We start from the raw sequence: 15,966 nt of genomic DNA, 5'->3' as shown, positions 1-15,966 counted from the left end.
TATTATTCTATATCTGTTTCATGTAAATCACGTGCAGGGAGCCAGTTTGACCACGTGGTCCATCGTTTCTACGAGTGGTAACAAAACTTAAAATCTAACTTAAATTTAAATCGACCCTTTTCCTCACTTAATTTGACAAACAAGTATTTCGTGGAGTGCAGCTTGCCACACCTGAGCAGGTTGATTGGTGAAGACATGGCAGGCGAACAGCTCCACCCCCTTCACTCCCGTCCCGTCCTGAAATGCTCTCATCGGGGAGGCTCATACAAAGCCTGTTCCACCGCTGCGACACTGGACCGCAACAACATCGTTTAGACTGTAAATACTGAAATTTGTATGTGCTGAACCAGATAGTATGGCGAACTTTTCGGGATATACCCGGGTTAGCAGGTTTTAGACGTCGGTATTTTGGACACGCGCATTTACGCAGCAGGAATGTACAAAGCTGAAGAAGTTTACCACGGTCTTTGAGAGGCGAATCGCTGATTTGAGTAAGTTGTCTGACTATCTCAGTAGGAATGTAGGAAACTTTTCTGCTTGCATAACAAAGTCTCTTATGTAAGGTTTGGAGCCACTTTTATCTGCTCATTTTGCTCTTATTTCTTTAATTCATTTTAAGATATGTTGTAACAATGAATAATGTTGATGACCCAGTTCCACCTCAGTTTGTTCAATTGTTTGAGCCTGTTTCTGTGATCTGACTGTGTTTTCTTCTTGTCTTAGGCTAGTAGATACCTGTGCTTTGTCTGTGCTGTTGCAAAGCGCTTCTTCTGTCTTCCATCAGCAGGAAGAGAGGACACACTGAACAAACTTCATCATGAACTGGGCATTCCTCCAGGGCCTCCTCAGTGGGGTGAACAAGTACTCCACAGCCTTCGGCCGAGTGTGGCTCTCTGTTGTTTTCCTCTTCAGGGTCATGGTGTTTGTGGTGGCAGCAGAAAAGGTATGGGGCGATGAACAGAAAGACTTCCAGTGCAACACTGCTCAGCCCGGGTGCCACAATGTCTGCTATGACCACTTCTTCCCTGTCTCCCACATCCGGCTGTGGGCCCTGCAGCTCATCTTCGTCACCTGCCCCTCTCTCTTGGTGGTGATGCACGTTGCCTACAGGGAGGACAGGGAACGCAAAAACCGCCTCAAGTATGGTGACAACTGCCGCAGTCTCTACAAGGACACGGGCAAGAAGCGCGGAGGCCTGTGGTGGACCTACGTCCTCACGTTGGTCTTCAAAATTCTTGTGGACGCCACCTTCGTCTACCTCGTCTATCGCATCTACGAGGGTTACGACTTCCCCTCGCTCATCAAGTGTGAGCAGAGTCCCTGTCCCAACACGGTTGACTGCTTCATCTCTCGCCCCACTGAGAAACGGATCTTCACCCTCTTCATGGTGGTCACCAGTCTGGTCTGCATCCTTCTTTCTATTTTTGAAATCCTCTACTTGGTTGGGAAACGCTGCTGTGAATGTTTCACCATGGTCCATCACTCTCGCCACGTCATGACCCACACGCTGTCCAGCGGAGGCCACTTGATGGAGGCCAACAGTCTAAAGCTGAACAGCAAAATCATCCCTAAAACACCGGCTCCTTCATACAGAGTCACCGTATCTTGAGATACTGAGAATAAAAGGGAACAGACCAAAAACGGAAATGGGAAAGGAAAATGTGCTTCTTCTTACTCTACAAGTACCTCCTTACAAGACTTTTCAGCAGACATTTGTCTGCTCAGAGACTGAACTACAATGGAGTTACTTACTGTTTGTCATAGAAGTAGAAATTCTGGACTACAAGACATTCAGTATGTGTCATTGATCAATGTGCTCACTATTGTGGGTTTGTGAGTACAGAGCTTTTTTTTTTTTACAGATGAAAGTCTATAGTGCTTAAGAATAAAAAAAAAAAAGCAAGTTTGTGTGATGCAGAGTCAGATATAGCCTCCATACCAATTACATGAGTCAATCCATGTGGTGTTGGAGAGTGTGGGTTTACAAAGATGTGGTTTTCTGTGTAAGATTTTCCTCTGCTCAGTGCCCAACCTCCAAATGTTCAGTTCAGACTGCTGCGTCTTCTCCCTTCACTCGCATGCTCATATCTGACTCTTTGTGAATGCTGTTCTAACATCCGTTATGTTAACATTTGAAAGATTGTGTTGTTCATGTAAGTACACTGTTCTGGACCATTTTTAACTGCTCCCTGTATACATGCAGAAGAGAGCAACAAAGTCATGAAGACAGATGTTAATGATATAATGGATGTGCATATTTAACTGTTGAGGTGCAGTAGAGCTGCAATTGCTGTTGTTGATATTATTATGTTGATATGTTATTTTTCATTAAAGATAATGCTTTTCATGTATTGGAAATGTGATTTTTTCCCCCCCATGAGATTAAGAAAGACAAGACACTAGTGCATACTGTGTTAAATTCAGCAAAGTACTGGAACAGTTACACAATATGGAAAAGATCCTTAACATAGTAAAAAACAATATATAGCAGCCAAATGATTTGTTGATTTTGACGAAGATCTCAGACTTCCTTTCTTTTTTTCCATGTTTCAAACAGCCCTCCCTCCCCATTGGCGCACAGATTGTTTTGTTGCTATGAGCAGCCCCCTCATTGTTTAGCTTGGTTGGTACTTTGAGAAGAACAGAGGAGGAGTCTCCCACTCCTTAGTTTGATTCATCTTTGCCAACGTGTGTGGACACCACCTAGTGCAGGAATTTGCACAGGAAATGGGTGATTCCAGTATTTACACTGCACTGTTCGACAGGAGAGATGTAGCAGGAGTGAAAAGAGACTTTCTCTTTGTGGTATTGAGCAGTGCTAATATTTTCTGTTTCCTCTGCTGAGGTTTTGAAATATCTGCCTCTGAAACTTGGGCTGCCAGCACAACACTACGGAGAACACATAGTTTGTGCTGCTCAGAGCAATAATGAATGGCATTTTAAAAACTCAAACGAAGCAAAGTGTCTTTGCACAAACAATGAAAGGATAATCTGCAGACACCACTGTTCACAGAATTCATTGGGACCATGAATGTCTATTTCAGAAGACCGTAGTTCTGATATCTATTAACAAGTGAGATCTGTGGATTCTCACAGTAACTAAGGCCCTGTTTCCTGAAACACAAGTTGGGGTGGCAGCAGAAACGTCACAGATGAATATCTCAATCCTCAGGAGATAGAAGCAAAAATACCTGAACTGTGAGATACCACAAGGTGAAGGTGGGACAACATGTTTTTTGTGTGTGTGGTTCAAGATCGAAGAACTTGATTGTCAACCCCCGCATATCCAGAAGCACACAGTGGGGATGGAATGTTGTCCAAACAGGATCTAAGCTCTAAAGTCTAATATCAAATATTATAAAGTGGAATAACTTCTGGCTCTGAATAGATAAGCAAGCTTCATTAGGTGCTGTTGTGTGTGTTTGTTCCTGACTGCATGGTTCTGTAAATGAGCCGACAATCACTCCCATTACAAGACCCTCCCAAATCTTCTATTTCTCTTCATGTCCTCACTTTCTCTGTTTGGGTACATTTCCTTCCTTTCACATTACCAGAGGCGAGAAGTGATGTGTTCATCCTGTTATGTTGGTCCGTCTTGTTTCGTCCTGTCTGCTTGCAGAGGTTTAGTCACGGAATGCATTTGTCTAGGTCTGTCCTGACAAGACCAGTTCCTCATCTGGCGTGAAAGGCATGTTTAATAAATAGATTACGACTGAATTGCTGTCCACATCTAAGTTTCATATCTCATTGTTTCCAGGATTTTAAAGAAGTAAAAAACAAATCAGCAATTCAGCTTGATTATAAGGTTATTTAAGTTTAAGACAGCTTGTGTGTGAATTACAGGTATAGCCTGAATTGTGTTAATCAAGGTTTTTAGAGATCACTTCCTGATTTTACAATGTTGGGCTTGGTAACTTGTTGTGAGCCTTGAACAAACCCATTGAGACTCTGTATGTGATTGTACTGAGCAATACAAAAAACCTTACTTGACAAGTGATATATGAGCATGTCTTGATGATCCTTTTATATAATGTAAACACAGGATTCAATAGCTCTGCATGCACTGGACTCAAACTTATCTGTAAACACTGCTAATGATGGGCTGTTTCACCTAGTTTGATTCAAAATTCTGTAAAGCGTAAGAAAAAGAAGTTTAGATGTGGAAGTTAAGTGGATGGCAGAGTGGGGACAAAAGCCACTGTGTGACAGTGTTATCTGAGTACAGCCTGGTTTTAAAAAGAATAAAGGAAATACAATACACCTTTGGGAGACTTGTGAGAGGGTTGCATGAACATGTATGAAAAAAAGAGTTGTGCAACAAACAAATTAAAAAGGAACAGGAAAAATGAATATGTTTTTTCTGGTTACATGACAACAAATTAACTGACTCACTCACACATGAACTGACCTCAGACCACTCTGATGTCCTCTCTCCCAGCCACCTCACCTTTTTCAACACCCCAGAAATGATGACGCTTGTCACACTTTAGGAAACGTGCAACAAAAAGAGGCTGAGGACATGCACAACAAGTAAAAAGGCATTCACCTTAGGGTGCGTCTGCCTCTTGCTCGCTGTGCAAAGTACAGAACATGTTGGAACAGGGAAACATTCCTGTTCTTGGAAACATAAAACAATGCACTTGAATCTGTTTTTTCTAGAAGGTGATAAACACCCTTTAGCCCTGTCTGAGAAGACCAACGCTGTCAAATATACTGTAACTTGAGTTCTGTAACTGTCCCTGGTGTGTGTAGGGGCATGTTAAACATTCATAAATTCTCCCATTCATTGTAAAATAAATAATAAAATAAAACTAAACTGTCATTGAGTTTGCTGCAGACCCTTACAGACCTGAACCATGTGTGGAATCAAATCACCAAGGCTGTGATTGGTAATCTGGTTCCAAACTTGATTCTTCATGCACTGGCCCATCTCCAAATCCTATTCAAAGTACCTGGAACGGTTTCTGTGATAACCATCATGTAAAAATATTTGAATTGCCACCTAAGAGAGAGAGGCAGCGAGATAGAGAGGGGGGAGGCTGGAGAGAGAGGAACATCTGTGGCAGCTCTAGCCTTTCTTCTGTAACCACACCCACAGGCGCATTTCTCAACACTGCGCTTCTCTACCTGTCGAGGAAGGACCAAATAAAGGACTTAAACGATATTAAAGTGACAAGAAATCCACTGGGAATATACGTAAGCACGTGCCTTTCAACTTATAATGGAGTAAAGCGTCTTTTGGTAAGTGAAAAACTCCCTATAATTAACGGTTCATGTGTCTAACACGAGTTAAGCTTCGTCAAGGTTTGCCGTTTGGATATTAGTGTTTACAAATGTGTTGATTCATAGTCTCTCATACGGCAGTCGTTTTATGAAAACTGGTGGTAGAAGGGCCGCATGTTGGGAAATAGCCAAACCCATCACGAAAATATGTCCAAATAACGCATACAGCCTGTGCGTAAAGGGCTGTGTTTAGTTTTTGTTAAAGAAACAAAAAATTATATAGGCTTCAAATAGATATTTGTATTGACGTTGCGAGTAGGCATACTGCTATTTAAAATAGTCTATGTATAAACTCGGGATGTGTCAGTAACTTCGGTCCAACCTGTTTCTTTCATGAACAGTTTGTCGCAAGGCCTACTCATAACAGTGTGTTAATGTTAGTGTCTGGTTTGCTAAAGGTGGCCTGTGGGAGATGTTTTTACATTACACCAGCTTTGGAAGGCTGCTTTCAATAGTCAGAATAAAAGTTTATTTGTTTTTAAAGCACCCTGGAGTAAGTGAGACACCACTAACAGAGTGAAAGCAGAACATTCAGCAGACAATGAAAACATGTTCACCAGTTCTTCATTCTGTCCCATCCAGGTTTTGAAGATAAACTACTACCAGCAAGAGAAGAATTCCAGAGAAGAGAGATTTGACTGCCGGCCAAGGACATGGACTGGAAGACCTTCCAGGCCCTCCTCAGTGGGGTGAACAAATACTCCACGGCTTTTGGGAGGGTATGGCTGTCTGTGGTGTTTGTGTTCAGGGTGATGGTGTACGTGGTGGCAGCGGAGCGAGTGTGGTCCGACGAGCAGAAGGACTTTGACTGCAACACCAAGCAGCCCGGCTGTGCCAACGTCTGCTATGACCACTTCTTCCCCATCTCCCACATCCGCCTGTGGGCCCTGCAGCTCATCTTTGTCACCTGCCCTTCCTTAATGGTGGTCATGCACGTGGCGTACCGTGAAGACCGTGAGCGCAAGTACAAGGCCAAGCATGGCAAGGACTGCAAGCTGTACAACAACACGGGCAGGAAACACGGCGGCTTGTGGTGGACCTATCTGATCAGCCTCTTCGTAAAGACGGGCATCGAGATCTCCTTCCTCTACATCCTCCACCACATCTACGACAGCTTCTACCTGCCAAGACTAGTCAAGTGTGAGGTGTCGCCTTGCCCCAACACGGTGGACTGCTACATCGGCCACCCCACTGAGAAGAAGGTCTTCACCTACTTCATGGTCGGAGCTTCGGCCCTCTGCATCATCCTGAACATCTGCGAGATCATTTATCTCATCGCCAAACGCTTTGTACGATGCGCAAACAAGATGAAGAGGCGCCATCACAACGTGGCTGTGCACCATGACGGCTACAGCGACGACCCCTTTAACAACTGCAAGATGAGTTTGTCGAGTTCAGACATGAAGGAAAAGCATCTGTCCTTCAAGACTGAGTACAAGGCTTCGCTCGGGCCACCTGGGATGAAAGTTCACGAAAAGATACGGGCCTCTGCTCCTAATCTGTCCACTAATTTGTGATTGAAAGCGATCAAGAGATCAGCCGTGTTTGTGCTAGAACCCATAGACAAACCCCAGAAAACAGACGAAGAACTGTTAGCCAAACAACAAGATGTGTCAGGAAGTTGAGTCATCAGTACTGGATTCTTCCTGTGGGCCCAAGTCCACATCTAAGACTCTTTTTGTGTGAATGAACTTTGGTTTCCAAGCCAACATCCACAATATTTACAAGTTAGCTAGAGCCAGATAGATTTGTTAATGACATGTGGGTTTCTTTTTTATTCTTGAATACAATAAAAGTCTTGAAGCATTTTAAACTTCACACTTTCACCTATATTAGAACATTCCAGTGAGGTTCCTGTCTTTCCTGTGACGCGAATTCTGACGCAACAAGGTTAGGAGATGAAACACTGCACACAAGAAGGCAGGACATACCTGCCAGAGGTATTCACCCCTGCAAGTGTCTACAGTTATGTTTCTGGGCAAGTGTTAGATGGACATTTCACTGATCTCTTTTATTTAACTGAACTGATATCATAGCTTTGTCTTCACAATCAATGACCCCAAAACACAGTGAAGAATGGTAAACAATTCTGCCTTAAGAGTGTGGGCACTCCAAAGTCATGGATGAGTATTACTTGAAGGTGTGCAAATCGGCTGAAATTTTTTTTACAGCATTTATTTCCTCTGTTAACATTTATTACAGCAACAAAATGCATTGATCACTGGTATTTTTGTATTGTATTTGTAAAGCCTTGGCGGGCATATGCTTGGACTCAGGTTTATGCTGCACAGCCGCATTTTGTACATAGACTGCCAATGTTTTGACGTGCATGTACACAAACTCGCCTCATCCAAGACCACTGTTGATTTAAATATGGTGTAAGGAATGCTGCCGTTTAATTCTGTGTTTTAAGCTGGGGTACAGTGGGGGAGGTGGGAGGAAGGTTGGACAGATGGCTCATTGAACTGTTATATACTTTTCATCCACTGTGGACATCAGGTTGAAATGTATTTTTCTGCACTCAATTCTTAATGTAATTTTTATTAAATAAAGGTAAATGTATGACATTTATTGATTGTATTCATGTTTGGTGTTTTAACAGTAAGGGCTGCTTCTTGATACCTTTTTTTAAAATTATAGATTATTTTTATGATGTTTCCATTTGGAAATTATTTTCAGATTTATAGGATTTGAGCAAATAATTGAAAACACAAGTGGGACAAACACCCACTTTCTAAACACAAAGACAGTAGAAACACATTTTTTATCCCATGATGGTCAGATCATTATTATTAAGGAGCTGAATTTTTCCATTGCGGCTGACCCATAAATACGTTTGTTACTCCAACATTCACTAGGCTTGCATGACATTACCATTTACCTGTTTGAATTTGCGTGAGTCAGCCTGACTTGCTATTTTCCTGTCTCTGATAAATATGAAGTACATTTCTAAGTGTTGCAGGGGCCTGCAATACAAATCTCATTCTGCGTAACAGACTTGCCAGTCAGGTTATTTCAAGGTGTGGAAAAGAAAACTCTTTGTACATTCTGAATAGTTTCCACAAAACAAACAATCCAAACCACTATGGAGACTGTACCTAGGTGCCTTATATGGGCAAGGATGGCTTCAAATCCATTTTTTGATGCTACATTTGAGAACTGATATGGACTGTAAAATGGTCAGAAATGACAACCAAGGTTGACATAAGTTTCTGTATACACCGTTCAGTCATTTACATTTCGAAAAACTATGTTTCAGAGCCTGTAGATTATGGCAAAGCTGTACATTTTAGATCAGTGACATCTCGTTAGTGAAATAGTGTTTATTTTTAAAACTCACAATCTGGTTGCATCTGGACATGTTGAAATCAATAAAGGCATTGGAAAATAAATAAATACTTACACATATTGAAGTAAAACTAAAACCCTACATATTAAAAAATAATCAGTGTTAAAAATCAGTGGGATCCAGCACATTTTTCTCAAGCCAGAACAATGCCCAAGTTCATAACGACAGTTTCCATAGATGCTCCCTATATAGCAGATACTTCATTTGAAGACAGTAATCGCTGCATATAGGAGGATGATAGAAGTCAAAACAACACGTCTGTCTTTTCTGATATCTACAGTAAGTTTATCCATCCCTAGGACATTTTTTACTAGTTCAAATATTATTAGAAACAAATCCTGTTCTTCACTTACCCGCTCCCAAGACAATCATGTCAGCACTATTAAACAATCAGGTGAAGGAATGGCTTTTGATAGGTAGATCTGTATGATTAGACTGACTTTACATAAGGCACTGTTCCAGCTATGCTATCATGTATCTAATCAAACATTTTATCCTAAAAAGAGGGAGGGTTCAGCACCATCCAAATATTAAAGTAATATTCTCAAACTGGTGAAGGACAAATCAAACAAATTAAAATGGGAAGAACATCCAGAAGATGACGGCTACAGGTTACATGGTATGCTACAGTGTAGTCTGTGAAAGTCAGTAAGCAGTTTACAGTTTGCAGGTGGCCTGCGCCACTTTGGAGTTTGTCTTTCTGTTGAGGGTTCGGCAGATGAAAGCTCCAGCATCCATCAGCTTTGAGAGGTCCACTCCCTGAGATGAGGACAGAAAGTCAAGCTCACATCGTACACAAAAACTAATTGTAAACTAAATATTAAATTATGATAGGGTGGACTGTAACATACTGCAAAGAGACAAAGCGTGACTTCTTACAGTTTGAATCCCAAGTCCATGCAGCATATAGACAACATCTTCAGTAGCAACATTCCCAGAAGCCCCCTGGGCATAGGGACAGCCGCCTAGTCCAGCTACCGACGAGTCTATCACACTGATTCCCATCTGCAAAACAAAAGTAAATCTTTAGCTTGAAACCAACAGAGTTACCACAGCACTAACAACAGATCACCTGCATGGACATTGTATCTGCATTATACAAAGACATTTTCAGATGGCATTAAAAGAACCAGAACCAAGTCTGACCTGTAAGGCCACAAGGATGTTAGCCAGGGCCTGGCCGTAGGTATCGTGACAGTGCACTGCCAAGACATTCACTGGCACGTCTCTGCTCACCACCTCCAGCATTTCACTCATGGTACCTGGAGTCCCCACTCCAATAGTGTCACCAAGAGAGATCTCATAGCAGCCCATGGAGTACAGACGCTTAGCCACCTGCCAGACAGAGACAAAGGTTGAGTGGTTGCATGAGTGACAGTGCTCATGTTGCGTTTGTTTTTTTTTTGTATTTGATAAATAGATTTCTGTCAGTTTACGTAACGTAAGCAAGTATCAAGTGAGAACTCACGTGTGCAACTTTTTCAGGAGCCACCTTGCCTTCGTAAGGACATCCAAGAACACATGACACGTAACTGTGGTGACAAGAAACACAGATGAATAACACTGAACCCTATAATTCCAATGATTTACAAGTTTGTTGACAGTCAAGAGCAAGCCAGTAATACTACCCTCTAACTGGCACACCAGCCTCTTTAGCTGCTTTCATAACCTCGTCAAAGCGCTGTAAACTCTCGTCCACTGAGCAGTTTATGTTCTTCTTACTGAACAGCTCAGATGCAGCACCAAATATGGCTACCTCTGAAGCTCCTGCCTTCACCTGTAGTAAGGAAAGGGCATTTTGGTTAAACTTTTAGACACCTCCCATACAGTATAAGAACCTGGATACAAAGTGTGTACAGGTCGTTAGTAGTGTGTTGGAACAGGATGTTTGACACTCACAGCAGCCTGGAAACCCTTGAGGTTGGGGGTGAGGACTGGGTAAGACACTCCAGGTTTTCTACAGATCCCCTTCATCACCTCTACCTGGTCTGCCATCTGGACAAAAGGACGGCAGAAACCAATTAGTGGTGGAAAAAACAAGCCACTTCCATTCCTATACATTCCAGTATCTGTACTGCCCTTGGTGGGGTGTGTCAGCACTTTCCATATGAAAGGGGGGATGGGGGAGCGAACTCACCTGTGGAACCCATTTTGGAGATACAAAGCTGGTGGCCTCAATGACTGGGAGCCCTGATGCTGACAACATGTCAATCAAATAAATTTTTGTCTCTGTTGGTACGATAGTCTGAAGGTGGAAGCAGCAAAGCAACAAGATGAGGAGCACTTGATAAAACACTGACAGAAATGACAGATTGTTTCACCTGGTTACACAACACACGAGCCATGCACCTGCTCGGTCTATACAACACTGATGGTTAAAAACAGTCAGTCCTGAGCAGTGTCAACGGCAGACTGAGGCACTTACTCGTTGTAAAACTGCTGTGTAATTCAATTAACTATTCTCTTTATTTTCTTTACATAACGTTACCTTTTCATTCTGAAGCCCATCTCTGGGTCCCACCTCCACTATTTTCACTTTTTCTGGAAGAGCTTGACCTGCTCTTACGCCAGCCTACACAAACACATACACACATTTAATACAGGTGTCAAGGAGCTTTACTTATACTTAAATAGTTTACCTATTAAGCCTGTTACGTAACTGTTAGTCAACTAAGTCAAATTATTAACTACTGCCTAGGTTTACATTACCAAACATATCTAACGTTAACGTTAGCATTTAACCGTAGAGGACAGCTAGCTGACATGCCCTGCTGTCCGGGCTGCTAACTAAACGTGCACAGTACGACGTGATGGAAGACAAAAGCACAACACAACTTAATGCTTTTACCTTTGCTGAGGAGCTCAACGCCAGATATTGCCGACCCATCGCTGAACTTATATTACTTCTGTTTACAAGCCTCATGACGGCCGCCATAATGGTCCAGCCTCCGCTCTGACGTCACTCCTTCCTCGAGTCGGCGACCCACAGGTTATAAAAGCACCGCAATGGCGCCATCTATGGGCCGGGAATTTTAATAGAAACATAATTTTGGAATCCATTAAATACAAGGTACTGATTGGAATTACGCTCCCATTATTACCATATAACTTATGTATACCCAATAATGCTCGACAAATACATATCAAATGCCCAAACAATTTGTACTCACTGTAGAAATGAACCTCTGTATCACTCATCTCTTTTGCACTTCAACAGTATAAATACAATTTAAAGCTGTCTTTTAAAGATGTCACACTGTATTTTTGAATGCAAACACATCACAATTAATTTTATTGCAATTGTTTGATTTTTATTAGAATTTTTCCATGTTATTGTTTTCCTTAAAGACTTTACATATTTGATGAAGTCTCAAAACAAAAAGAATATACACAATTAAATGTAATTGCATTTTGACAACACAGTATCAGCCTTCATTTTATTGTGTTGATGTATTTGATTATTTTCTCCTTTAATGTTGTTGTCAATAATATAATTTCCTTTTATAAGATTTGATTATACATTTAATTTACACTGAATGGGGTGAAAAGACACAGACACGGGAATATATAAAAATATCTTTAATGTGTCAAAAAGTAAAAAACAAACAACAACGAATAAATTATAATTGGCTTCATATCATTGCGCATATCATAATCAAACATAATCATAGAAAGCACTGCAACTGTGAGACAAAAAAAGTCTGCTCTTGACTCTTCCTACAGGGAGTAGGGAAATAGCAGTATGTCCTTGTCACTTTGTTTTGTTCAAATGTCAGCTTTCATCAAAGCAGAGTCACGAAAAGTAGCAAAGGCTGTTCTTCCATGCATGTGAAAAAAATATCATATAACTATAATTGAAGAAAAGGAAACACTAAATATGCATGCTTTGGATACTGCATATTTTTATGAAGCTTAACAAAAAACATTCCATTTTGTCACAAAGGTCAACAATCTCATTGAAAGTAAAGATTAACCAGTTGCATTGAACTAATAGACAAGTAATGTATCATAAATGTCTGTATTTACATTAGTGGGTCGCATATTTTATGCATAAATTCTCTTGCATGGCTTTAGCACACATACACAGTCAGTATTTGTGCGTGCATGCTTCCACACACACACACACACACACACACACACACACACACACACACTTATTTGGTTCCACTTCACTGCAGCTCCTCGTCACTGTCGTCCACTTGGTGGATGATGAGGTCGGCCCCCGAGTCTTCAGCCAGGTCGTCGTCATCTGTTACCATCCAGCTCCTCTTGGTGTCCCCTTCCTCTTCCCCATCCACCCCCAATAACAGGGCCGGCTCCTCATTGGTCCCCTCTAGACTGTCCATGGGGATGTCATCACAACCCACTTCCTGGATGCATGCTGTGCACATGCGGTAGCGTCGCGTGCCCTCGCACACCACATGCCCGGTCTCCTCTGTCACCTGACATTTGCACTTCCTGCATACCAGCTTCCTGGCTTGATGGATCTGTGGAGGAACAAGAAAGATCATCAGAAAGAAATGCAAACACTGTAAATGTTAATGTGTCACTGACAGCGTACTTGTAGCTGTATCGGTATGGGTAGGTGGTTGTGGCTCAGCCTGGAGCTTACAGTTTATCACTATTTCTATGTTTCAGAAGCTGTTAAATTAACAATGAATGACTTGATATCAGTTTAGATTTCACTGCCTGGTTACAAATAAACCTACCGTCTCAAAATGGCTACGAAGATGCTCCAGGCGAGTAAAGCGTTTATTGCAGGCCTGACAGGGGTATGGCCTCTCCCCTGTGTGACAGCGCAAGTGACGCTTCAGGTCTGCTTTCCTCTTCACCGTATGTGTACAAAACGGGCATTTGAAGCGCATAATGGGGTTGGAGTCTGCAAAGAGGAAGAGAAACTGTTCAGAGCTTTGGTTTTTCTGTTTATTCCCTGGGCATCACTATTTCTGGCTTCCTTTGAGGGTTAATCTCATGCCAATCTACTTATGACAAAGTATGTTATTCCTTTTCTCGCTTCTCTAAAAAGGTAAAACAACCATTGATTTTCCATTTTCTCACATGCATTCCAACTCACCTTTATTAAAGTGTCCAATAACACCCACAATAGGGGGTAGAGTAGCGTACAGCTCCTCTGCCTTTTCAGCCTTTTTTGTCCTTGCCTCGTGGATGTCCAAGTCTTCATGCTGGTTGGAGCGAGTGCTGTTGGGTGCTCTCCTTTTGGTTCCCCCTTTACCTCGCCGGCGCTCTGATCCAGGCAAGGTGTACAGAGGGTCCTGAGGGTCCTGCAGGTCCTCTGCCTCTGCACTGAGCTCATCTGCAGGGCTACTTGGGTTAGTCTTCAGGGCTAAGGCCGATGCCTCCTGGTCTGAGTCCTTCCCCATAAAACCAGATTGGGATCTCGAGTTGTCCCGTGTCCAGAGCGCCGGTGGTGGGCTGACAGAGCAGGGGTCTTGCTGCTGCTGCTCTGAGGTTTCTTCTCCTGCTCCACTGGTGAAACTGCACGTCTCAGACAAGCTGAGGCAGCGGTCACTGTCTTCATCTTTCACACTGATGTCCAAGGACGATTTGATGAAGTTCTTGCAGTAGTTGATGACGTTGTTCATCTGCAGGTAGCTGGCCGCAGACATCACCTCAATCACATTGTGACTGGAGAGGTCCAGCTGGCCAGAGTAGATGAAATCCAGGATGACAGTGAAGGTCTCCGGGCTGAAGACATCAAAAGTGGCGTGGACCGAGTCGGACAGCCCGTCAGGCCCCTGGGACAGCAGCATGCGGAAGTAGCCGCTGCTGGCAAACAAGACGTTGCGGTGGGCCCTGAAGAGCTGGCCCTCCACCAGCACGCTGCAGTCACAGAAAAGCTCCTGGCAGCGCTGCTGGTTGAGGTGCTTCAGCAGGTTGCTTTGGTGAGCCACTGTGATGTCAGCGGTGTTGAACCACCTCTGAGGCTGCCTGCAGGAGACAATATGACAGCAAGAAAATAACAATGATACTTCCATATCCACAATCCTGAATTAACTATCTGAGAATCTGTAATATGTTTGCGCCTAAATGCAAAGCCTACATGTCAAATTTGAATTCTACATAGGCTATTAAGGAAGGAAACATACATGGGACATCTGACCTTATGATTGTCAGCTTATCTTGGTAAATGGTCATGCTACATACCCAAAATATTAACAGCAGGTCACATAACTAACCGTGACACCCAATTGATGTAGCTGTCAATTATCCCCCGTCTTTGTTTCTGCACTGGATCTCCAGCTCCGCAGACGGCCCGCCCTCCCGGCTTCATTCTGCGCTGTGATTGGCTGCATGGACCTTCAATCAAAATCTTCTTCTAATGGGCTACACCCGATTCCAAGTCAGAGAGCATCGGGTGACAAAACCCTGTAATCATCACTGAGGGAAGCTAAAGCACGCATGAAATCTCTGGTGTTACAAAACACATCAGATTGATGGAAAGACAAATGACAACACTGTAGCGGGACACACCATCCAAAGACAAAAAAACCGCCGCAACCTCATTTGCAGAATACTTATTACTATTCCATAGTAGCCTAACCTATTTAGCCACCCTCATGTAGAATTACACGCATTCATTTTTAATTATGCGATGCTTGCTGACAGGCTCCACAGCGCCCGATAACCCACAGTGCAACGCCCGCCCGCAAGACTACAGTGCACCTCATGTCACACGACACAAAGTCAAATATCTTCCCCAAGCTATTCCTCGTTAATTCAGACACCAATCGACCTACAAAACGACACGAGAGTGCTGCAGTCCTGCGAGGAAAAAGCGGGCAGCGGCGCACCAGAGCAGCCCAGTCTGTCCTGGAGCGACGCCCACTTCTGGCTCCAGCCAGCACACAATAGAAATATAGAAACAAACCTCAAGCAACTGAGCATGCTGCGAGCTGCTGGATAAATATGTTCACACAGTGTATCACACCGGTGAGAAGACGCGCTAATACGCCCGTTTTCATCCTCAAGACCGCCCCCACTTCTCGCCGGAGGTCCGGAGCGCAGCGAGCAGCGGGGAGGATTTGCCTGCTGCCCAAACCCAACGACTCTTCCCCAGGCGTGAGGTGTCGGCAGGACCCGCTTACGCCCCACGTCGTGATAACCCTGACAAAATCCATCGATACTCACTGGTGACTTGATTCACCCGGCGCCCGATACAGTCTATTCGCCCCCAAGTCCGCCACCATATCCATTTTTAATTTCTGTTGCCTTTTTTCTTTGATTTTTTTTCTCGTCCAGGGTCCACAGTCAGGCACTTCCTGCTCAGCCCTAAAGACCGAAACCCGGTTAGAGCGACTGGAGCACTGTGCTGA

At 43.2% G+C, this 15,966-nt stretch overlaps 4 protein-coding genes across 7 annotated transcripts in view; 2 read left to right on the top strand and 2 right to left on the bottom strand.

Moving 5' to 3' along the window:
• Positions 1–249: 249 nt before the first annotated feature.
• Positions 250–2,351, top strand: gjb10 (gap junction protein beta 10). Its single transcript, XM_038729207.1, has 2 exons — positions 250–491; positions 724–2,351. The coding sequence occupies exon 2, from the start codon at positions 818–820 to the stop codon at positions 1,607–1,609; it is 792 nt and encodes a 263-aa protein (XP_038585135.1). The 5' UTR covers positions 250–491; positions 724–817; the 3' UTR covers positions 1,610–2,351.
• A 2,686-nt stretch (positions 2,352–5,037) lies between these two features.
• On the top strand, positions 5,038–7,439 carry gjb3 (gap junction protein beta 3). The gene is made up of 2 exons (XM_038728472.1): positions 5,038–5,241; positions 5,866–7,439. The coding sequence occupies exon 2, from the start codon at positions 5,937–5,939 to the stop codon at positions 6,798–6,800; it is 864 nt and encodes a 287-aa protein (XP_038584400.1). The 5' UTR covers positions 5,038–5,241; positions 5,866–5,936; the 3' UTR covers positions 6,801–7,439.
• Positions 7,440–8,588: 1,149 nt separating this feature from the next.
• hmgcl (3-hydroxy-3-methylglutaryl-CoA lyase) lies at positions 8,589–11,612 on the bottom strand. The gene is made up of 9 exons (XM_038728471.1): positions 11,481–11,612; positions 11,121–11,204; positions 10,770–10,877; positions 10,532–10,627; positions 10,261–10,409; positions 10,101–10,164; positions 9,779–9,967; positions 9,512–9,637; positions 8,589–9,391 (listed from the first exon to the last, which is right to left on the bottom strand). Exons 1-9 carry the CDS (start codon positions 11,565–11,567, stop codon positions 9,290–9,292), a joined length of 1,005 nt encoding a protein of 334 aa, XP_038584399.1. The 5' UTR covers positions 11,568–11,612; the 3' UTR covers positions 8,589–9,289.
• Positions 11,613–12,196: 584 nt separating this feature from the next.
• The window catches only part of zbtb8a (zinc finger and BTB domain containing 8A), a 4,081-nt gene continuing 311 nt past the window's right edge, over positions 12,197–15,966 (bottom strand). The window contains exons 1-4 of one of the 4 annotated variants that reach the window (XM_038728467.1): positions 14,798–15,966; positions 13,707–14,581; positions 13,342–13,511; positions 12,197–13,119 (exon numbers count right to left, since the gene is read on the bottom strand). The exon at positions 14,798–15,966 is cut by the window's right edge and continues 311 nt beyond it. In XM_038728467.1, the coding sequence (XP_038584395.1) occupies positions 12,802–13,119; positions 13,342–13,511; positions 13,707–14,403 (1,185 nt within the window). In that variant the 5' untranslated portion in view covers positions 14,404–14,581; positions 14,798–15,966 and the 3' untranslated portion in view covers positions 12,197–12,801. The remainder of the gene's footprint in view (positions 13,120–13,341; positions 13,512–13,706; positions 14,582–14,797) is intronic. The other 3 variants (XM_038728464.1, XM_038728466.1, XM_038728465.1) reach the window with 3 other exon arrangements.

This window comes from Micropterus salmoides, unplaced genomic scaffold, assembly GCF_014851395.1.
Source record: "Micropterus salmoides isolate LMB-PRFRI ecotype aquatic unplaced genomic scaffold, ASM1485139v1 Ms_hic_scaffold_19, whole genome shotgun sequence".
Taxonomy (NCBI): domain Eukaryota; kingdom Metazoa; phylum Chordata; class Actinopteri; order Centrarchiformes; family Centrarchidae; genus Micropterus; species Micropterus salmoides.
The sequence above is the reverse complement of the archived record's forward strand: the minus strand, read 5'-3'. Positions and strand labels throughout refer to the sequence as shown.

What these genes read in the sequence shown, in the direction of transcription:
- gjb10 (XM_038729207.1), top strand. Translation starts at nt 818, where the DNA reads ATGAACTGGGCATTCCTCCAGGGCCTCCTCAGTGGGGTGAACAAGTAC.
- gjb3 (XM_038728472.1), top strand. Translation starts at nt 5,937, where the DNA reads ATGGACTGGAAGACCTTCCAGGCCCTCCTCAGTGGGGTGAACAAATAC.
- hmgcl (XM_038728471.1), bottom strand. Translation starts at nt 11,567, where the DNA reads ATGGCGGCCGTCATGAGGCTTGTAAACAGAAGTAATATAAGTTCAGCG. An exon ending in GCTGGTGTGCCAGTTAGAGG is followed by an intron (nt 10,165 to 10,260) that starts GTAGTATTACTG and finishes TTGTCACCACAG; the next exon opens with TTACGTGTCATGTGTTCTTG. An exon ending in CTCCTGAAAAAGTTGCACAC is followed by an intron (nt 9,968 to 10,100) that starts GTGAGTTCTCAC and finishes TCTGTCTGGCAG; the next exon opens with GTGGCTAAGCGTCTGTACTC.